The sequence below is a fragment of the Alligator mississippiensis genome, chromosome 12, assembly GCF_030867095.1.
Source record: "Alligator mississippiensis isolate rAllMis1 chromosome 12, rAllMis1, whole genome shotgun sequence".
Taxonomy (NCBI): domain Eukaryota; kingdom Metazoa; phylum Chordata; order Crocodylia; family Alligatoridae; genus Alligator; species Alligator mississippiensis.
Window position 1 is genome coordinate 18,300,377 of NC_081835.1, and position 23,781 is coordinate 18,324,157.

Consider the following 23,781-nt stretch of genomic DNA (forward strand, 5'->3'; position numbering starts at 1 on the left):
TCCTGGCAAGCAAAGGGGGCAGGGGGAGCTCTGATTTTCCATGATAAAAAACCCAAAAATAACACCAACCCCCCATTGCAGCATAGCTGGTATGAAGGAGAAAGAGCCTGTCCCAGCTGTTCATCCTGAACTCCAGGAGCCAGAGCCATTGCCCTGGATGGCTTGAAGCAGGTGACAAGACTCTTCACCTCTGACAAGACTCTTATTACTCTTCATAGGGATTTGTTCTGGGTTAACTAAAGGACCCCAGAAGACAAGACCTTCCAGCCCCTTTGGCTCTTACCTTTGAGATTCCAGACCTCCTTCTGCTCAGGAACTTGCATCAAGCTGAAGATCAAGGTTTGAGGCAGCAAAGGTAATGCCCTTCACATGACACAAGCTTGTCTTAGAGCCCCAGGAGATCAGTCTTGTACAAACACCAAGGGTCAAAAGACAAAGGGAAGATGTGACAGATACATATCCCCACCTTCCTGCAATAGCCCCTGGATGATGAAGACTCCTCTTGCTGGCCTGGAATTCAGGGTGCTTTCCTGGGGTGCTTGCCAGTCAGGTGGGAGCAAAGGAGAGGTGGAAATACATGCCAGGGGAAGAGCAAGAGCAAGGGGGACCAGATTTCCTAGGGCCCATCATGGAACTCAGCACCCACCATGGTAGCATGGCAGGAACGGGTGGAAAGAGTGAGGTACTGCCCACACCCAGATCCCCTGCTCCTCACCCACTCCAAACCAAGGTTCACAAACACAAGCGAGACACCCCATTTAGCAAAAATGTTTAATCTCTCCTTGATGCGCGTGTTTATTTACAAGTACTAAATCTGAAGAACATTAAAATAGGAAATAGCAGGATATTTACACGACCGAAGGCCGTTGACCAGCCACACACTGGCCAGTTGCTTCAAGTCTGAAACAATCATGTAAAGTTATCAGGACTCTGGAGTTGACTTGTAAATTCTCAGCTTTTTGTTGGTTTTGTTGGGGAGGGGAGGGGAGTTCTCCCGTTTTCTTAAAGGACAGCTAATTGCAAGTTGGCTCCTTCCAAAAGAAGGCAGAATGAGACCACTGCCCCAAGGAGCTGAGTGGATGGGGGGCCACGGAGAGGCATTTGGTGTAAGGGGCACTTCTGAAGGATGGTTGCTTTTAAAATCTAATGCCAAATGAAAATGGAAGTGCAAGAATGTTGTCCTGAACCAGAGGAGACTGGAGAAGGACCCGACCTGTTGGCCTGTGCAGTCACTCCCATTCCTGGTCAGTGCAGGATTGTTTCCTATGGTCTAACTCCCTAACAGCAGCAGCAAGTACAGAAAGACCTGACCAAAGAGTGGGAGCTCGAGCACAGGGGCAGCTATCGTCTACATTGTCTGGTCTGTCCCCTCATGGAGTTAAGGGCCCAAGCTTCAGCTCTGGGAGAAGGCTTCTGGGCACCTGGGGTTGGAGTAGGCTTTTCCTGGCCTCTTTTCATTTTCAGCAGGATGAGAACAAAGATCCATTCACCAAGTCAGTAGATCTCTGCCTCACTGCCGCTGTCCCCTGGACCCTGCATTGACTGTGGCTCAGTTTTGAAGGCCAGAAGAAAGGGTTGAGGTGCCAGGCAGAAGCCTGAGCATGATGAAGCACCTTTGGCGTTAGACACGAACGGTTAAGAGTAGCACCAGAAAACTCAGGAGTCAACGGAGAGTATTCAAACAAGTACCCAGGCACGGAGACACCGTTCAGCACCCCCAGCAGCTGGGAACAGCAGTAAGTAGACTGTAATGGACCTGCTGGCAGCCACGGGCTGGGGGGCCTTCGGTGGAAAAAAATGACAAGAATCTGCAAGCTCCTGCCAGAAATGCCACAGGAGAAGAGTGAGGAGGGGAAGAAGGAAGAGACTTCTCTGCGCTGGGCACTGCACCTGTTTCTGGGCCTGGCATGATACTCAATGAGGAATCCTGGACATGTCCCATCAGTGCTGGGGCTGAGAGGGTGACACCTGCTCATGCAGTGACAGAAAGCAGACAAGGTGTTTATGAGAGTCCAACCATCAATATATGTCACTCTGTGCAGGGGCAGATCCAGAGGGGTTGCAGTGGCATGAATGCACCCCTTTGGATTGGACTGCCCCATGGAAGCCTCTGGGCACTTTTTGAAGTCCCTAAAGCAGGTAAAAACCCCCTCTCCCTTCCCGCTCAGAGGCACAGCCCTCCTCTCATCTTTCCCCCCTCTCCAGCCTGCTGCTTTCCCTACTTGGGGGGGGGGGAAGCACCAGAGCCCTTCCTGCCTGTGGGGGGGCTGGGCTCAGCTGCAGAAGGGACAGCAGCTGGGGATATGGGGGGCTCCCCTTCCCCTGCCTGCTCCTAGGGGACTAGGCAGGGTGGGGGGAACAACTCTCCCACCACACTGTGGCCTGTGACCCCTCCCCAGCTGGGCCCAGCCTCTGAACAGTCAAGAAAGCAGCAGTGGCAGGCAAGGGAGTTGCGGGGGCACAAGCAAGGGAGAGGTGTATGCCTCTGTAAAGTCCCCAAATCAGGTAAAAATACCCACTTCCTTCCCTTTCCTGCTCAAAGTCCCTGGGGCTCCCATGGCACGGTCTACCCGCTCTGGTGGGGGCGGAGGCTGGGAGCAGGGGGTGCAACCACCCTGCAGTGCAGGTTGCTGCTTCCATACCTCCATTTGGGAAATCCTGGATCCACACCATCTCCATGTTAAACATCAGATTGTTTCCTCCCTACTATGACAATCCCACACTGAAGAGCCCCATCTCCTTTCCTTGTCAGCTGGTTATTCTTCCTGCCCAGTTTATCGGTGTCACTAATTCAAGTCTTGCATAAGGGCATGGGGAAGTTGGCCGACTCAGACAGGCCAACAGGAAAGGAGAAAGGCTCCTACCCGCACTATTTTGTGCTTAGGAGAAACAGGGGCATGGCAAAATACATGGGTAGGTTAACGCACTGCTATGCAACAAGAACACAGCAAGCTTCTCACTCAGCTTCCCCTCCCTCTATCCCAGCTCTTTTCCAGAGTCCCTCCTTTTCCAAGAGAGGCCTGGACCTGAACTTCCAGATTGAAATCTAGGTTTTACTGCTGTCCCACTTCCTCTGCCCCTCTACAGCAGCTGAAGCAAAATCCAGGCCCAGGGCACCCCCTGCATAGGGTGAATTTGAAGCTGGCTCAGAGCATGGAGATTCACATGCTTTCTGCCCCACCAAAGAACACGAGCAACCCGGTTATAGCCTAGAAAGTGCCCTCACAAAGCTTTGAGGCCTGGTTTGCCATGACACAAGTGCACAGATTTGCACAGGGAAATGTGTATGTCTGGGCACCTAGCCTGAGCACACAAGTGAGCAGCAGCTTTTCCAACTAGGCCCTCACACATACCAGAAGTGTGAGTACACACACTATGGATCCAGTATGCCCTTAGCCCTTGAAAACCAGCCCCTCCCTCTGGGAACTGGAGAGAGGGTATGAACAGGGATTTTTTTCTTGGGGGAGTATTTCTGCCATTGCACCCCAGCACTCTTCAGTGTAAAGGAACTGCCTTTGGACACGTGTGGAGGCCTTTTTCTCCTGGGAGCAGCAGCTGGGGCCCAAAATCTCCTCCTGAAGGACACAGCAGAGGCTGACACAAGATTGGAGCCTGTGGAAACCCACGAAGTGAACCCTTCCGCTTTCTGAACATCATTCAAGGGCGGCCAGTGCAAGACCAGTTGTTTTTAGACATGCCTTCTACAACTGGCTACTGATTTGAGTCACTGTGGGGGAAAAGGATGATAAAGCAACCTCTCTGCAAGAAGTGCCCCTTTCATCAGATGGATCAGTACTGACCATGTGCCAGAGCGGTGGGTAGAAACCCCTAGTGAGGTTGGCTGAACTGTCCTTGAACGTGCCGACAATCCAGGCTCAACCAAACAGGATGGAGAAAAGGAAAAATATTAGGTCAATGTGGTCCCTGAATCTCTTTTCAAAACATCCTAGATGTTAAATATCAGGTCCTCAGTGCCGTGGCAGTCAGCAGAGTCACTGTTTCCAACTCGCTGAGGATCTGGCTTTCAATTATCTGAAGTACCCCCCGGGGGAACATTGCACGGCCCATGATACAGCTCCACCGGCAGATTTCTTCCCTCTGCTATAGCTAAAGAGGATCCCCAGAGAGCAAGTGAGAGAGCAGTAACCACTGTTTTGGGGCCTGCTGACACACAGCTGTCCTTTAAGGCTCTTTGAGTACCATTTTGTAAGAAGTAAACCACTGAAGTCAAATCTATTGTTTTCTGACAAGAAAGTGACAAATTAATTCCAAAATTAAAAAACAAGAACCAAACAAACCGGGTCTAAACAAACCTCTAGTATTCAACACTTGCAGGGTTTCTTTTTTTCCTTTTTTTTTTTTTTTTTTTTTGCTCGTTTTTTGTTTCTTAAAAAGATCAACTCAGACTAAAATCTAGCACAGTCATGCAACAGCTCACGGGTCCCACAACTCTGGAGACAGCTCAGGATTTGTAGGTTTGGGATTTTTTTTTTTTTATTACTATTATTTTGTTGCTTTTGTTTTTTCTCCTTAAATCATCAGCTGCTTCTCCTCTTTAATTAAAAAAAAAAAAGAAAAAACAGAATTACAACATAATTAGAGATGTGCAGACTTCAAAAGATTGTTCTGCTTGGTGAGAAATGCTTGGAAATTTTTTCCAGACCATTTGGTATTTTCCACTGGCTGTGTAAATCCATGTCATATTTATATTGGTTTGATTCTCCTTCAGTTAACTATACAGCACCCCACTGGGGCACAACAATTAGATTGTAACCACATATATATATATACACACTTTTCTTTAATTAAAATCTTCATTATTCCCCCACCCCCCACACTCATGATCTAAGGGAACAAATAGAAACTGGGCTGATATTTTGTCTTTTTGCAGTAGCCCATCTCTGGCGTAGTTTGGCTCCATTCTCAGCCCAGGCTGCAAAAACAGATTCTTGGTACGGAAAAGAAAAACCATTTCATAGTTTGTGGAAGGTTGCGGTCACCTGCTCCGAACCTGGGCTGCGCCTCGGTGCGTACGTTTCTTGATACAGAGGCTTGGACATTTCAAGTGGAGGCTTCCAGGAGACGGAGGCCTGGGTTTGCTGTGAAATGAGAGAAGGCAGAGATCTCCCCGAAAGACAGAACGGAAGGGGAAGGGAGGGAGGGACATGGTGCGAGAGAGGAAGGAAGAATGAGAAAGGAGGAGAAAGGTAAGGTCTGGGAAGCGAGTCATCCCTGGCTGGGTCTGGCTCCACAGGGTGCCTGGGGGAGTCTACCTGGGAAGATTTTGCCTCCGCACCTCGTTCTCAGCTGGCTAGCTACCAAAGGCTGGGGGATACTTGCAGATGCTGGCTAAGACACTCCTTTCTCGTTAAGGGTGCCGAGAATCAGCCCTGTTGAGTACCTGAGCTATTTCCAACTGTGCTGCAGTGATTCCCGTGAGGCAGAGAACAGGTAGGGGTAGGGTATATACTGCATACATACAAAGGAGATAGGAGCTGCGTAAACCACCAACATACAGAGCAAGATTATTCAGAAGCATCATAGAAGCCACTGCAGAAACTTCGCAGTCCCTCCTACCTCCCCCTTCCACGCCGCCTCCTGATCCTTTACTGGAAGGTCCTTCTATAATACCCATCACCAGTGCCTCTGAGCGCTCGGTTGGAAAAACTCCCACCGCCTCTGGGTAAGCAGTGAACACAGATATAACAATCATCCTCCACCCAACCACACCCCTTCCTAACCATCTGTTCCTAGGCTTAGGGGAAAGGATTAGAGAGAGAGGCAGGCCAGTCTGCCCCCCATTTAGGTAAATTTATACTTGGGGAAGTACATCTACCTGCTTAGTCTACAGAAGCCTCTACGACCTTTTGTGCCAACAGATCCTGAGCAGCTGGGATCAGAAATGGCCTAGAATTCAGGGAAACCAGGTCAGGACCTCTAAGGAGACGCCCTTCCCTGTTTGCCCTGAATTTGGTTTTCATGCTCACTGCTCATGACAGCATCCCCTCCTCTACCCCAGGGAGCTGCTCTGGAGCTCACGCAGCTAGAAAGTACAGCATTATTTGGCACTGCAGGCCTTTTAAAGACTTCTGCAAGGAAATAATGATCTAAACTTTTCCCTTGGGGATCTGAGCCCTTCCCTTAAGTCAGCACAAAAAAGATGACGGGGGGGGGGGAGGGGGGGGGTGGAGAAAAGGCTTTTACCACTCAGTCAAAATTCCAGGCTTCTCCACCCCCCTTTCCATGCCTGGGATCTGTTTGACCTAACCTGAAACAAATCCGTTGATGTTGCTCCTGTCAAAACTGCTTCTAATTGGACTATGAGGCTGCAGCAGGTTAGGGCTTCGTTATCGGCAGAGCAGCAGGATGACAGCTCCTCGTGCCTCAGATCTTGCTCCTTGTTAAAGAGCGAGTGTATTTGACTAATGCCTCTCACCGCTCTGAAAGGGGGACCTGGCAGGATGGTGCTGGGAGAGCTCTCCGGGCGCAGAGGCTGAAGTGCGAGTCAGAAGCTTTACCGTAGCTTCATGAAGGCTGCTCTAGAGGAAGGTGGGATCGGCAGGCTCTGTCGAGATATTCAGCACCCCAGGAACGTGAGAGGGACGTAAGGAGTGAACCTTCTCAAAGGAGGAAAACATGGCCAAGATGAACAAAACCCTTCCTGACTCTCCCTTTGCCCTGGCTTTTGAAAGACCTTTGCTCCCTGTCCACCTGGGCAGCCCATGACCTCTATCTTCCAAAGCATTAACCTCCTTGACCTGGAGCCAGAGCACTGGAGAGGCACAGATGAGAGGTGCATTGGCAATGGCTGCTGGCCCAGTAGGTCTGCTGAGGGCTTCCTTTGGGGTGGAGAATGCAGATGGGACCCTCTTCTTTCACAGGGAAAGACGGAGTACAAGCTCCCGATGGGGAAACAGCTTAGCTGGACAGAGCTCTCAGGATAAATAATTGGCTTCTTCCCTCCCCAGACAGAAACAGCAACGTGAAGAAAGGAAACGAGGAGGACACTGACACCATGCTGCTCCTCCCTCTGAAACCCCCTCCAACAGCACACTCCCTAGGGAAACAGGCCGGGGTGCCCCTCCATTCTGGTCTTTCTCATCTCGGATGGTTACCTCAGACACCATTTAAGCAGCATTTAAATTAGAGCATCTATCCAGCTAACAAAACGGTTATTTTTTTTTGTTTGTTTGGTTTTTTTGTTTCTTTTTTTTCCTTGCACTAAACAACATTCAAATAAAACATGGCACAGGACAAAATCTTATGAAATATCAAAGCTCACAGGACTGCTCCCACTTCCTGGTCTCCCGTCCTCCACCCCGAACCTCCCTGTATCGGCCCTTGGATTTCTTTTCTTTTTCTCCAAAAGCTTTTTTTTGTTGTTGTTTTGTTAGTTTGTTGCAAAATTTAGAACCTTTCTGCCCCAGACCTTCCCCAGACCCAGCCTCCCCACCCCCCCTTTTTTGTTATACTTTCTTTTTTTAAATTAAAAATGTTGTCTATCTTGTGTAAATTGTGCAAATATAGCAGTTAACACTAATGGCGGAAGGCCAGAGAGAAAGAGAGAGAGAGACAGAGAGAGAGATAGAGAAAGAGAGGAGAGGGAAGGGACTGGGTAAAGAGCGGGGGTGGTGGAAGGGAAGCAAGTCAAGTACAGTAAAACCCGAAGCCCACCCACCCTCCTGCCACCCAAAACAAGAACATAAAAACATTGTCCTAGAAGTTAGCGTGGCTGCCCCGAGCCTCCAGCCTTTCGATCTGGAGCGTGCTCACAGGAGGAGCAGCTCCGCTGGGGGGCGCCGCCACACCACATGGGTCTCGGCTCCATCACACTGCTCCCTACATTGCTCCTTTAGAAAGGTCTCTGGGTCGTTCGGGTTGGATTGTGGTTGGTACGGTGGTAGGTGGCCTGGTTGGTTTATGGTAAGTGTCTCGAGACGCGGCAGGCTCCGCGTGTCCATTTGGCGCTGGACCCAAAGTATGCTGCTGCTGCTGCCGCTGGCTGGCCCTCTCCTGTAGTCTGCACTGCTCGGGTAGTCATCAGGGCTGCCTCGGCCTTTTCAGCTGCTTAGGGCCATTGTGTCAATTGCCTGCTCCAGCTTACTCCTCAGCCGTTGCCTCCGTGCCTGTTCGTCCTTCTCTAAAGCAGCTAAAATCTATCGAGGGAGACAAGAGAAGAGGAAGAATGAGGAAGGGAGGAGAGAATCCGCTTCATCTCGTGCTACTGTTACTTGCAACCTGTTTCCTAGTGACACCCGAAAAGAGAGAATAGTGAAGGGGCAAAGATCCAGCAAGGTCACTGTGTCAAAGGGGAAGGAGCTGGCAGTCCGTCGTGAAACAACTCAGGTTGGTTCCCAAGCACTGACAAAATGGAGCAAGTTCAGAGAACAGCAACAGCGTGGCAAAGGAGGAAACGCTCAACAGGAGGATATAGAAAGAGCTAACGAGAAGCCTGTGCAAACACAAAGGGAAGGGCATGATACCAGTGAAAAAAAAAATACATGGGAAACATCTGATGTGGATGGAGATAAATTATTTTGCATGGGTGTACAATGAGAGGGAAATAGAGAGGGGGGAAAAAAGCAAAAAACCTTAAGTTTCAAACAGGAAAAATGTTCCAAGGGCTGGATTTATCTGCCTGCAATGCAACCTTGGAGGAGAGTTGCTGGCAGCCCTGTCGAGGAAGCAATTTCAGCCCAGACTATACTAGAAATTTCTGAGGGCCTTACTTCTGAGGAGCCAGTTATTAATACCCCAAAGAAGTCTGAGAGCAGATGAACAAGGCTTCTTGAAAACCAGGCCCCTATATGATGCCTCAAATAGGGCACCTAAAGCTGCAGGCTGCTTCTGAAAAATCTTGCTTTCTACACGCATCTATTCGAGTCAGATGGTTTTTGACGGGTATTGTTAATGTTATTAATAAAGAATAGTACAAGCACACAAAATAGATTTAACACTGCTGAATTGGTTTCTTGATTAGAAGGCATGGTGGCTAACAGAGACGTCACTGAACAGCTTCTCCAGGGCTTTGTTTTATTTTGCTTCTCAACATTAACAGATCAAGAGAATATCTGCCTCCATGTTGCTGCCACAGTAAAGATTCCCCAGCTAGGGAATACGGTCCGAAGTGCTTGAGGCCAGACCGCAATACTGTGTGAACCTAGAGTAACTACAAACACGGACGTGGCGCTGGAGTTATGGAAGTGACTGAGACCATGAACTGGTCCTAGTACTTGTCTTAACTGGGACTGCTCAGAGTTGAGTTAAACTGGCTCGCTAATGGGTGCGGTGAACTGGTTTGAGTAAAACAAGAACTAACTGAGACCTTCAGCCAAATCCCAGAGAGAACCAGCACCAAGCTATTATTATTAACTGGCTGGCAGCAAGCCACAGGTCATTTGCCACCAGTTCATTTATGAATCAGAGTTCAGAAAACCAATCCAGCCCAGCTCTGTCAATTCCAGGAATAAAGACCCTCATTAACAAACAGAAAAGCATATGGTGCCCATCTTGGTCTGCTGTGGCATTGCAGCACAATCTCATGGAGCTCAGGATATAGGTAAAATATATCAGCTAGGATCCAAGCTGGGAGCAGTTCAAACTTGGAGGAAGTGGATATCACTGCTGACAAGCTCATCTGGGGGAAGAAACGGCTGCTGCGGACCTGCCAGCATAGGTGATGTCTCTTCCCCAGCGCTCTGCACACACCCTCTGTTACGGTGGAAGGGAAACAGGAAACCAGGGAACCAGCCTAGAAATAATGGCTGACATTTGCCTCACCACTTGCAGGTGTCCCCAGGATCCAGGCAGGGGAAGAAACAGGGCTACCCCAAGATGGGCACTGGCTCTGGTGGTGTAGCCAGCCTGACAGGAGGTAGGAAGTACAGGAAGACCTTTTGAGAGAGGCTGCACTCTAAGGCAGCACTGGTGAACTAACTGGCTCTGGGTGTGCGAGGAGTGACAGTGGTGCTTCTCCATCCCTGCAAGTGAGGCTCAGCAGTTGCGAGGCCTCCTGGCTATCGAGAGTGCATCTCAAACAGAGTTTCTGCCAGTGACAACTGCTGGGGGGGCTGGGGGGAAGGGGAAGGCTTAGCAGATTGAAGATGAAGAACTCGGTTCTGCAGGAGGGCTGGCGTTCAGGCACGAAGCCTTGGCACCGCCTGCCTCCATCAATGGGAGGCCTCGTTGCTATGCAGGAGGCGCACACGCAATATTGGAAACATCAGACGATGACATTTCTCCATTGAAATCTCATTTCTCTAAACAAGCTTGTGCTTCAGTGACAGGCCGGAGGATGGGAGGGACATGCTTCCCTGGCATTTACATGACCTGGGCCATTAATAAAGGCATGGGGAGGTGGGTGCTTGAGGCTGGTCGGTGGAGGGCAAGAGTCAGGGTCAGGAGGGAGTGGGTAATGAAGCCTACCAGAGAAGCAATCACATTGCTGCCCACCCCCAGCAGGCGAAAGGGCAGAGGCCCGTTTAGTGAGTGTTATGCCAGCAGAGACAGAGCAGCTGATTTAAAAAACAAACCTGACAGAAATCCCATCTCCGCGGGTGAGGTTGTCGGAAGAGCAAATTTTTTTACAATTAAATATCAAGGCGTCCGTCAAAGGGGACTCAATTAACCATTTCACTGGTTGCATAATTGGAAACAAACTGCTGTATAATTAATAGACTGACTAGGAGGCAGGCAAAGTCCATCGCAAGCCCTACAGGTAATTCCTTAATAGGGAAATCAGCTCCCTTTGATTAAGAGCTGCTGCAGCTCCCTGCAGGTTTTTAGCATGGAGCGCACAGGATGTGCTGTGAAGCAGATGCTGTGCTAAGGCTCAGTAACCCCTGGACACCGGAGACATGGGTCTCGGCATGTCTTCTTGACTCAAGGTAGGTAACACCAGCCAGTCTGGCCCAGCTGGTCTGCATCTTCTGCAGTGCATCCAACCAAGGACTCAATCCCGCAAAATGTCAAGCATCCAACTTCACACTGAGGGTGTTTTGTGCCTGTCAGGTTCAGATCCTGGCTGAGATGCTGTAGCAAAGGGAGAAAAACTTCTCCCTGACATTCCCTCACATCTTGTGGGGATGAAGTTGCAACAGTTAGTTAGGCCATTAAAGACTCCTCTAGCCTTTTTCCAAATCCATCCAGCCCGTGTCTTTGGTGCAACTTCATGATCCAGGGATGACTTCTCTGCTCCTTCTCCTGGGTCTAAATGTGATGCCCATTAATTTTGCCATGTGACTTTGCTCCCAGATTATGAACTGTGGTTTGGTGGGGTTTTATTGTGCATCCTGGGATTTTGTTGAGGTCCTGGTCACTGTAGAGGGTGCCCTACCTACTGAACAGCTGCACCAAGGCTAGAAAGGTATTTTTACACTGTGGGCATTTGGTCAGGAGATGGCAGGAAAGATCAGCCAAACTCTACATTGATTCATCTTATCAGCTCAGATCCTGTGGCTGGATATTTTACTAGTTAGCTTAATGGTCACTAATAGCAACATTTGTACTTCTGTTCAAGGACAGGGGAAAACAAATGTCATGCTTCAAGGTGTCAAGCTCATCATCTTTTGGAGGTCAAAAAGTAATTCTCCTTGTGTGCTGCATGTTATAATCATCTGGAGACATTAAAAGACTTCTTTTTACTTTTCCCTGACTGACGGCTATAATCTACAGCTGGAGACAAAGCACAGGGCCAGGTAGACTCAGGTCTTATCCAGTATATTTAAAGATCTCAATGGACACTTCCCTGTCAGTAACCAGACTAGCCTCTAGAGGACACCAAAGCACTTCGTACCTAACCAAAAAAATATTTATCTGGCAGTCAAAAACCATGCATCTTAAAGTCATCTGATGCAGAACTGAACAGGATTAGTCTGAGAACTGGAATCTGTCTAGTCCCTGTTACCCAACTCACCACTGCCTCTCCTGATAAGACAGCTGTATATTACTAAAATCTGAGGGTGCTGAAAGATTTACAACCTGCCTCGTATTTATTTGATTATCTTTTATCTTGTTGTCTTTATGGAAACTACACAGCAAAAGAAAATCCATGCAGAGTATAAAGAGAGATACATGCCTGTCACCTGCTGTAAGGAGCCGGGACCAGTGATTACGAAGATGCAAGTACCCAAATGAAAATTAATTATGATTTTCATTCAAAGCCAATGACAGCATATTATTGCGCTGAACAACAGGAAAAATTATTCTCTCCCATTTCGCATCAAAGAGGGTGCAATCGGGCTGCATGTAATTGTGCTTAATGAATGAAAACAAACAAAGGGAACAGCTGCGATTTATTAATCCCATTACGAATAATAAAAGAAGTTCCTGAGAGCTGTGAACACACTAGTGATGCTTAGAGAGTGGGCTACGGAGGAACATTCAACAGATGCCAGACCACAGTTAACTGGCAAGGACAGAGAATGGCAACTCACCCTCCGTCTCCAAAGAACAGCTTATTAATATCACACTTCCCCCACTCCTGACTCCCCCACAGTGGTCCGTGTGCACATGATTTTTAATTTAAGACTGAGGTGTCTTTTAAGTGCTGATGAAAGGGAGCCTCAGACAGCTTAAGCTCCCTGCACAGCTTTGCCAATGCATTTCAGTCTGGGTGTATAAGACCCATCGTGCCAACCCAGACCACGCCAGCATGGGCAATAAGCAATGGCCCTCGTGCCAAGCCAGGTTTGGAGTCCTATGTAGCCACAAAGTCACTGAAAACAAAGGTCATCTGAGGCAAGCTGGAGCACCTCCTCCACATGTCCACTTCTTACTTACAGAACTCTTGTCCCTCCAGCTCCTCTCTCCCCATATGCAGTTAAAAGCCCTGACCAATAAGCAGTTACACGAAGGCACCCAAAATCTGTCTGAACCCACCCGAGTCTGTGCCACAAAATTCAAGAGATCATCTCACTCTCCTGCTGACATGGGCCCAACCCACTAATCCAGCCTCCTCTCTGTGCCTATCAGTTGGCCAGTTCTAACAGGTTTAGTGTCAAGCAAGCAGAGGTATTTGCTGGCTATCCCCAACAGCTGGAAGAAGAGACAACAGGAGAAGCTGTACAACCTTTGCAAATCCTGTGCCTCATGCCCTGATTTCTCCGTCTCCATGCTTTGACTTCTGTCTCTAGCGGCAGGGGGATGAATGAGTTTGGTGGCGAGAGCACTTTTCTATTAAGGACTACACTGAATTCCTGTCACATTTGTTTCAGGAAGGTCACCCAACAGCTCACAGGAAGGGACAACCACTTGGTAGCTACTAATGAAAGTCAAATCCAGACTGCCTACAGAAAAAGGCTGTGTATCCCACTCCCTTGAGCTAGCTACTCCTTTCCATTTGTCTCTTCCTGCGATGTGGCTGCAGGCTGATGGGCTTCATGCTCTCCCCCATGGCTGGCTCCCTTGGGGAGGAGAAAAGCCCCTCTGTCACGCAGGAGTTAATGCACCATTCTGGGGCAAAGGCATTTTATGGGCTAAACAAATGACAATCCAAAGTTTTCACTCAGCGTTATGGGGACGATAAAATCCATATTATTGTGTGTTACACACACACACATATATATATAAAATAGTTATATATTTTATTGCTTTAATAAAAGGATTGCAAACAGTGTGTTTGATGAGTGGTTTATGAAGTTAATTTGTACCAATTACATTGGTTGGGTTTTTAACCCTTTTTATCAACGTCCAGAGTGGGCACCACTTCCACCAAATATCCTATGGGATCACAAGCAAGATCCCATGTGTGTAAACTCATTGGTACTGCTCTGCTATGGAATAAATGAAAGCAAAAAGGGAAGGAAGCAATTTAGCTGAGGCACACTGGGATGATAATTTCAACCTTGTATCCTTGGAGAATTGATTTTAAATCCTGACTTTCTCAACTGGGAAAGGAATTTAGCACTTCCCTGTACTGCTTGCTAGAAGAAATAGGGATACAGACCAATATCTTTGTCACAACGTTTGGAAGAAAAGAACCAAGACTAGACCAGCTAGAGGCCAGTGCTATTCACAAAGCCGACTGGCGTGTCCATTATGAGAAAAGCAAGGAGTGGTGCTGATCAGTTCCGAGGGCAACTGATTGGAATAGCAGGGCCAGGAGTGAAGAGCAAAGCTGTTGTATGAAACTAGGCCTCTCACCACTGCACTGTGCTAATCACCCCTTGGCACTTACCTTCCGTTTTATGAGCAGCCCATTCACCCAGTCTCCACAAGAAACGCAGCCTACAGGGTATACAGCTAGTCAGCACCCTGGCTGCTAACTCAATTCCAATGCACCCAAGAATGAGACACACACCGGGCAATGCCCTCTCAAATGCTTTTGACCCCATAGGGTACTAGTTGTTTAACACAGGATGGGTAACTTAATTCCAGCCCAGCCTTCACCTTAGGGTCCCAAAATGTCCCTAGCATGAGATGAATCCAGTCTTCTCCTCTCCATTTCATACCAAGGGGCACGTGGGTGTGGGGAAAGTGCTTGCACACCGTGGTTAAGAGCCACGCCAGCCCCCTGGGGACTTACCTCGTCCTTGTACTTGGTGATGTACGAGTAGATCTCGTGCAGCGCACTCATGCTGTTGAACTGGCTCAGGTGTAACCGCGACTGCTCTGCCAGGTATGCGCTCATGTCCTGATCGCTGATTGCTGGCATTTTAGCAATATCTGCGTAATATCTACAAAGGGGACAGAAGAAACACAACAGCATGTCTGAGACAGGGTGCGGGTAGAGGGGAAAGGGGCAGCCTTCTACATAATTCCTTCTGCAAACACTCTATGGACAGTCTGAAGAATGAATACAAGACACCTCTTGTCTTGGTGCGATGGTATAGATACACCTGGCTCCTAGAATGCTGCCAGTAGATCTGAAAGCACATTGCAAAAGGGCTCAGTATCACTCTTCCCATTTTATGCAAGAAGTATCATTAGCTCCATTTTACAGAGTGATCTCTCCAAGGTCCTCCAACAGTCCAGCAGCACAGCAGGGAACTGAACCTAGGCCTTCTGAGAAGCAATCCAGTGCTCTGTCCAGCAGGACTCGGGCACTTGCAATGATTTTCCACTTGCCACCCTCAAGCCATCCATTTTTTCCTGCCATGCCCTCAGTGACCCTCAAACCTCCTACTTTGCCCCATGACCCCATATCCCAGAATCCTTTATGATTTTCCATCAAATAATCCCACAAATTGCTGCAACAGGTAACTATTGGTTGCTTTTGCGCGATATAAATCCAAAGGTGGTATTTAGCAATCACCTGTGAACATTTCACATCCAGTTCTTTAGTTTATCCAGCTATGCTGAACACCACATGGATCACATCTTCCCCAGAGAGGTTGTAGAAACCAGATCTCTGGAAGTTTTTAAGTGCAGGTACACAAACATTTGTCTGGAAGGCTGTAGACAAGAATGACCCTACAGGTTGGACTAGATGACCTCTTAAAATTTCTTTTGACTCCTTTTCCCTTCTGATTCTTGATTCTACACAAATCTTTTATTGGAACTGCCAGTTGCAGCCAACCACATTCTCTTCATTCAAAACCTTCTTTCTACAAAGTTTTGCGATGATAAATCTACCCAAGAAACTTCAATTACGCCATAAAGCCATACAGCAGATGAGAAGTGTGAAATACAGCCACTTAGCCCATATGGGAATATTGCACTCAGCAGAAAATAGACTTCTTCTGCTATTCTAGCCTCTATTGGTTCTTGCACTGCACCCATCACCATGGTATCTGAACACCTTACAGGAGTGCAGCAAGTGATGGGAGGAACATCTGTCTTCTGCTCGCTCTTTCATGGTCTCCTTAGACAGGGGAGTGATTTGGAATCCTTTTAAGTCTTTCCACCCACCCCTAATACAAATGTCACTGTAGGCTTGTGTTGGAAAAAGCAAGGTCAAAGCCACAAACCTTGCACTTGGAATGAAGGTGAGGAGACTGTGGTGGCCCTTAGTGTCTGAGATCTCTCACGTCACAACTTCAAAGCAAGTACAACCTGAGAAAACCCTGCTTCCTGTACCAGTGAGCTTCACCTTTACTGTAGAAAAGTCCATTGTGCCAAGAGAGTGAAAGTGCTGACCATGGTCTTCCTCTCTCCCCTACCCACTATGTTGCACTGACATTTTCCTTGCGTTTTGAGTCTAACTGAAGCTGTAAGACCCTTAGGACAGCTAACACATCTTTTTAGTCACTGGCACAGCACCACACCCACTTGTGCTGCCATATGAATAACAGCAAGCTAAAAAAACATTGCAAGAACCTTATTTGGGTGGCAACATCAAGCACTCAAGTCTCTGGAAATGCCAGAGTTACATTTACCCACATAAGCAACCTCCCAGTATAATGAATTAGGCATGGGTCCTGGCGAAAAATGTTAGGTGAACAGATAATACAGAATGTATTATAAAGCAGAAGCACAAAAAGGCTAAAGTAAGGCTGCAACAGCAACTGCCATTTCTCAACTTTGCAACCTTAATAACCTTACTTAAAACACACCTTAGTAACCTTACTTCATTTCCTTGGATTTCTTTTAAAATGAGGAAGATTTAAACCCTGAACTTTCTGTGCTGCAGAACAGAACTACATCACAAGATTTGCTATGTTAACTAGCAGCAAAGGAAAGCTGTTATCCCACTGGGATGGAGGCTGGGGGGAGCCTGCCCTGTTTTTTTCTCCTCACCCCAGTCTGGTCTAGCTCTGGCAACAGTATGAGCTCTTCCTGAGCAGGTCCATGTTCAGTGATTAGTTTCGCAGACTCCTAAACTGAGGAGTGCAAAGGAGACAAGGGAAACAGCAATGTTCAATAATTCATCTCTCCACAAAACCAGAATGGGTACTCATGAGACAAAGAAAAGGCACTTCTCTAGCCCTGGGGCTTTCTCCTTCCTGAATTTCAAAGGCCTGATGCAAACTGTCAGAACGTCTCTGACAAAGAACCACAAGCACATTTTAAAATGGGAAAACTACATGACCTAACTATCCGGCCCATTCCCAGGTCTCCAACACATAAATTAGGGACTGCTGCCTCCTATACTCAACCAAAACAAGCTCCAGAAATGAATCACTCAGAGGAACTTTTAGAGCAGCTGGAAAGTGCTCCACTTCTTTCGGGCTTGCCACTTCCTAGAAAGGCCTGTCCAACATCAGAGCGGCTGGGGACCGCATGCTGAAGGGACTCCCCAGGACCCCCACCACATCACCCATTAAGGACCATCTGTAGAAAAATCATTATATTTACCAAGCTCTCTAAGCATGCACAATATGAACTGGAGAGTCCATAAGCTTCAGTTATGCATATACCAAATACAACATGTACAACACAGAGAAGGCCAGGTCCAAGGGCACTTACCTTTCTACCCAGCTCTTATAGTTGGGGATGTCCTTGGCGTACAGTAGTTTGTTGGAGGGAGAGTCTTTCCCTAGCTTGTGCTCAGAAGTTGAGCAGGAGTCCATGAATGTCTGAGCCACCACTGATAGGCAGGCATCAGTAATACTGTTCTTGTGAATGTCAAACACAAACTGGGGGTTCTTAATCACATTCACCCAAAATCGCAGAGGTAGACTGCGGAAAGAAAGAAAGAAGGGAGTCAGTACAGAAAACCAGGCCTTAGGGAATAGCTAGTAGACAGGGCTCTGATCTCTGCTGATACAGGATCCTGGAAAGCTAGAGTTTGGCATATTCCTCTCTCCAAGTCCTACAAGAATATAAACAGGTTGGAGAAAATATCCATTCAGCTACAGACCCAATGGCAGTCTGGGATCCTGGGGAACTGTCCCCTAAGGCCCATCCTACTCAGGGACATTTCTATCCGGTGGGCACAGAATAGGACAGATAGCAGGAAGGAATTTCTCAGCCACATCACCACTTTCAAAGGAGGGTGATGAGAAATTCTGGATACTTTGAGGGCCTACATCTACCTGCTGTGAAACGAGGGTCCAAGACTCCTAAAGACCCCACTAGCACTACAGCCCGTCTCTGCCTGACCAGCACTAGTGTTTGTTAGGAACAAGCTCTGCTTCCCTGCAGCTCTGACGCTGAGCTGATCTTGTAGCTTTGGTCAAAGACATTTTGCCTCAGTGTGGTTACTGAGTATAATATAAGGACATACAATTGCATACCCTGCGGTCTGTCGCACAAGGAAGCTACAGACACAACCAGGTGTCTTTAACAGGAGCATATGGAGCTGAAGATGGAGCCCAGTCAAAACTTGGCATCATGGGGACTCAGCTTGAATACAGAGTTTGTCAGGATGTCTCTGCAAAAGGGATCTGAAACCAAGTCTGCCACCCTGCAGGTAAGCTCCTAACCGTGGTCTGCATAAAAAGCCACTCTCTCTGTCTCTGGGCCAAGGAATATTTAATTTCTACAAAGAAGGGCAGCACCAAGAGGAGAGAAAGAAGAAACCAGATGAGGCAGAGCAGAGACTAGAGCCACATCTCAGGGGACCCTCTGATACGCAGGCTATGGACTATTTGGGGGACACATGTTCTTTCTCCACCTCCCCCTCGTATTTTCAAGGCACTTTTTGGAAAATCTCGGCTTGATCACAATAGGGCACAGGGAAGTGTCTGAAATGTTAATGAGATGAGAACACTGATTCCCCACCTTGCTCTATTTCAGTACTCCAACAGAAATGACACAGGAAGACCAGAGAAACCAGAGCCAACAACATGAAGCACTGCTGGCTCCCAGACATCTGGAGAGTCTCTGCGTGTGCAAATTCACTCTGCCTCAGGGGCATTTCCTCTGCTGAACTGTTGCAGCTGCCTAAGACAAGACTGCTGGCTGGGGACAATCTACAACTTTCAGGTAACAAGGGTCTCCCATTCATGGCAAGTTCATCAGGGAAGGGATTTTTAATGCATTACCACAGAGGTCACCATCCCCTCCGAAGGAGCAGGGGGTCTGAAGGAATTTGTATGGGACTGGGGACCTGGGTCTGACTTTAATCAGCAATGGTTCAGAGCAACACTCAGATTCTCCCTTCCTTTCTCTTCAACCCAATGTCACAAGCGAGCTCTCCTCATTTCAAGTCCTTTGACTGTGTTTCCCCTTTCCTTCTCCCAGGTATTCTCACCACCCCAAATCACTTCTGATCAGAAGACAGAAGTGTTGACAACCCTGTGATCCCTAACTGGGGACATCCTTTTATCCCTGTCAGTTGGCCACCTCGTCCTCAGACGCTTCAATAGCCTCCACCTCTCAAATAGCTCAATCATTTACTCCCATTCTGAGAGATGGTGCTCTGTTCCCATGGACTGTGTCTTATCCGCATGCCTTCTGTCTCAGGCCAAACTGGGCATAACATTTTCCACCTCAGCAGATGCTCCTCATGGCATTCTACAAAATTCACAGGCAGGTTCATGTGAAGTGGGGCTTGCTGAGCGGAGTCGGATATTTATGATAGGAGGAAGTTTAAGATTGCCTCCAATATCAGACAACAAAGCTATTGCTCCTGGGGGCTCACAGCTAGAGGAAGATGCTGGCTACGTACCACACACTAAGTGTTTGCTCAGAGCACATGTGCACATCACTCTCCCTTTCATTCAGGTTCCTACACCAACCTCATCAGGGCAGTCTCTGCACAACCAGCTCTCATTTATAAGCTGCTCAAAGATCAACCCCTGGGACAAATCCCCTGAGAATGACTGCGTCTCAGATGCCAAACGCTTGGTTCCACAGGACTCTCCTAATGAGGGTGCCGGGTGCACGTGCATATTTCAATTGTGAAGGGAACAGCCTCAAGAAATTAGCTCCACACATCGAATTAGTGCCCTGAGATAAGTGTGAGCATTAGTATTCAGAAGCCTGCGTGCCCAGCCCCTGCGGAACCAGGCTTTTTTCTTCCCCCTTCGCTCCTTCCTTTAATATAGCAAGCAGAGTTATAAATCAGTTCCAAGCGTTTCTGCGCTCTCACATCTCCATTTAAAAATGTTTCTTTTCCTGCCCTGCTAATTGCCGACAGTTACTGAACTATACAAAAGCAATTTGGCTGCCATTTAACAAATGCCAGACACAGGAATGTACGTACCCATCGCCAGTAACAGCAAGAAGATCGGAGAGATGAAATCAGCAAGGCAGCGGAAAGAAGAATGTGGAGGGGGGCTGGAGTTATGAAGCCCGTATGCAGCTAAGTGCAAGTCCCATCATCGTGCTTACTGGGAGCTCACAAATAGCTCCCCTCCTTCCCGCCCTTTCCTGGAAGTAATTAGCAAACCTAATGGACTGGCTCTGAAGGCTAGTCTATGCAGCATGCACGTATGATATTACGCTTTGTTACACCATGCCTGGAGAGGTAAAAGGCTGAAGAGAATATGACCAAACACTATTAGGAAAGCCCATTTCAGGATACGGTCGGAGGTTTGCAAACCTACCTAAGGGACTTAGGAACCACGATCCATTTATCCCCAGGCGAGCTGGGAACATCAAAGCCTCAGGCCTTTTCACAAAGCCCAGGTATAAGGTGTATGTGAAGGAGCACCTAGTCCAGTGGAGGCCAACCTTTTTGGCAGTCATGCCATAAATTAACCCCATACCCGAGTGCTCCTTCAATCCTATTCCCTTGCTGGATCTGCTACTCTGCTTTCTGCTTCCCGCCTTGTGCTCCCTGCCGGATCTGCTGCTCTGATTTCTACCCTACCTGCCATTGTGCTGTTTGTCCCTCCCCAGTCTGTATGCCACACACAGAGGCTGCCTGTCACTTGTGGCATGCGTGCTGCAGGATGGCCACCCCCAATCTAGTCCTTTAGCATATGTTTATAGGAATGGTTCAGCTGGGGCTATTTCTGTTACAGTGCAGATTAAGTCAGCTTTATCCACCCCAGGGAATGCTGAAGTACAGGTAGATTTATGTGCCTGGAGTTTCTGCTCGACTCAGGTCCCTTTTGGTAATAATCTGCCTTGGGTGATACTGGCCCATTCCAAGTTCCCATCAGACATTTGGAAACATTCATTAGCAGGGACAGCACAACCTGGAACAAGGGCCTCCTCCCACTATTCCCCTGGCTCTGGCCCCAATTACCAGTTACTCTTCCAGGTGTGTCTGACATCATAGTCATTGATCTGATGTTTATCAGCCTGTTCATCCAGAAAATCGAACATGTATTTGATGGCAAGGGGCAGGGCGCTCCCACGATGGGCTGTGCTGAAGATGGTCTCAAACAGGTCGTCCACAAACTTCTGTAAGGTGCCCTGCAGATGAGAAAGGAAGAATGGCTACTCAGTATGGCCCAGTAAGTCATGGGTGGGGATGGAGAGGACCAATGGGGCTGGCTGGTCATTCTGGACATGGATCTCTCCCTCACGTTGCCGGCACTTACCATTATCTGAGCTTGGGAAGAAGTGAGCTACCCATCAGGTCCATGTAAACAGACAAGCCCTCAGATGTTTATACTGGACAATGTGATGAAAATTAAATATCAAGTGCCTGTTTCTCAGACTCCATGTGATCTGGTCTCATAACTCAACTCCACCCAAATATTGTGCTGTCTTACAAGATGGCTTCTTGTCACCTACACATGCCATTGGCTTGTCACCTACACATCCCAGCCACTATGACATGGAAATACTGAGGGTAACCCATTCATAGCATTAAAGATATTTTGTTATGGTAGTACATTGCTTAGTTTATTCGTGGCTCCCAGAAAGAAATATGGCCATCTGTATAACACCTGGTGAGCACAATCCAGTTGGGAAACTCATGTCAGAGGAAACACAGAATAAACTGAAGTGAACTAATCAAATGGAAAACCCTGCATGGCCTGAAAGCCAACCCGTGGCATGATCTATCTAAGTATTTAAGTGTTTTCCATTGCTCTACATAAGCACTGCTGAATTTACCTTCAAACCCCCACTAAGATGGGGAAGCATTATCCTCATTTTACAGACGGAGCAGCACAAGGTTTCAGTGTTCCCTAATCTTCCAAGCCCTTGTTCAAGGCATCTACCACAAGAGCAGCATTTCCACTCCAGGTAAATCTCTCATATTGAAGGCTTGCTTGGTAGTGTGGAAGGTTTTAAGTATGCCTAGGCAAGGGCAACTTGCCACATGTGCCAGATCTATTATTTCTTCCCTGAACACCCAAAAACAAGCCAGAACCATGACAGACAAATCAGCAAGACACAGTCCCTGCCCCAAAGCAGAGATGTCTAAAGTCTTCTTTACTATAAAATGTACTGACTAGACCTTTGGTAGAATATACTGGGCCTTTTACCCAATGCATTAGAAATGCCCAGCTAACACATGCCCACTGTGGTTCTGAACCACCCTGGTTTGCCCTGACATTTCACCGAGTTCAATGGAGTGTGACTGGAAACAGAACCATGGTGCAAGCCACCGGCAGTGAAAGCATTTCAATCTGTACCAGATTACTACAGTGGTTGGTGTGGTTTGGTGCGAACAAAGAGGAAGAACAACTTACACCATGTGTATTTCAGCTTTGTCAATTAGAGGCATAGTAGGGGTGGAGGTTGGTTCCCTAGCCTCAAAACACAATAATAGGGTTTTGACTACTTCTCATACTGGCCAAGAATGCAAACCCAAGGCCTGGTGTGGCATTAGTAGAATTAAAAGCTGTTTCAATTCTTGGCCTCTTGAAGGCTCAGATCAAGTATTTCTTTCTTAAGCCACTGCTTTTATAAGGCTCCCTCCCCCGTCCCTCTTCTGCTGACACACAGATCTAGTACATAATGGCATCTATCACTATCTGAGCAACGAGAGGTGGACTGCAGGCTGGGAGGGAGCTTTGCTATGTCTTCAGCTGAGATGACAAAGTGGGCTTTGCAGATGTTTCCTTGCCCTGTGCTTCAAGTGCATGGTTAGATGAAGAGACAGAAGGAAAGATGGAACAAGTCACACCACAGAGCTTTGTGCCAGCAGTGACAGGGGGTGGAGTCCTCTGGCATCAGCTAGAACCAGGTGTTGTGTGTGAAGCCAGCAAGGCAGGGGCACCGAGAACAGAGGCTTACGGCAGAAATACTGAAAGGAAAGTCAAGAAAGTTGGTGAAGAACTCTAGGAATGGTCCCCACTCAGCACCTTCATCTCCCACCCACCCCCTCTTTGCAAGCAGACAGCCTCACTCCTGTATGCCCTACCTTGGTGGCCAACAAGCGGGTCAGGTAGATCTCAGAGACCATCTTGCTGCCCCGGTCACCCTCCCGCTGGTCCATGTGGTCGTGGTTTTTCACTAGATGCCAGAGCTTGGTGCCACTCTCCAGGTCGGGTGTGATCATGGGGGTCCGTGAGCGCAGGCTGTCTGGGCTGCTGGCTGTCCGAAGCATGCTCTCTGTGGGAAAACCAGGCACAATGCGAACACCTCTTCCCTCCTTTGCTGCTTCCCATCTCTACCTGCTTCTGCCTCTGACATTGCTTAACACAGACGTGTGTCATGGCCATAGAACGTGCGCCAAGCTCTGGTTCCAGCCGCAACACCTTCACGGACTGGGCGACTCGATGCTTAGGGACATGCTGAGGGGACCTTTGGCAATTAGGCTGATTTCAGGCCAGATTCACACCACAGGAGATACCAGATCAGTGTCCCAAGGAAAACAAGGTAGGCATATCAGGATGACATCTCTCATGCAACATCTTGTTTTAGTCACGGTAGGCAAAAATTTCCCTTCCAAACCAAGGTGGACACACACTGCACTGTGGTGTCCTGCACTGCTCCTGCTCATTGGGTGCACAGACCACCTCATTTGACAGGACTACCGGCAAGCACCTCTCATCCACATGAAATTCACCTTCACAAACCCTTCTCAGCTTTGCTGCTCCTGACCCTGTT

The 23,781-nt window shown here is 48.1% G+C and overlaps 1 protein-coding gene across 3 annotated transcripts in view; it reads right to left on the reverse strand.

The window, feature by feature from the left end:
• Positions 1 to 757: 757 nt before the first annotated feature.
• PLXNA1 (plexin A1) overlaps positions 758 to 23,781 on the reverse strand; it is a 239,455-nt gene continuing 216,431 nt past the window's right edge. For all 3 annotated transcript variants that reach the window (XM_059715601.1, XM_014605745.3, XM_059715602.1), the window contains 5 exons: positions 23,093 to 23,283; positions 21,020 to 21,189; positions 17,347 to 17,559; positions 14,525 to 14,675; positions 758 to 8,156 (listed from right to left, as the gene is read on the reverse strand). In XM_059715601.1, the coding sequence (XP_059571584.1) occupies positions 8,061 to 8,156; positions 14,525 to 14,675; positions 17,347 to 17,559; positions 21,020 to 21,189; positions 23,093 to 23,283 (821 nt within the window). In that variant the 3' untranslated portion in view covers positions 758 to 8,060. The remainder of the gene's footprint in view (positions 8,157 to 14,524; positions 14,676 to 17,346; positions 17,560 to 21,019; positions 21,190 to 23,092; positions 23,284 to 23,781) is intronic.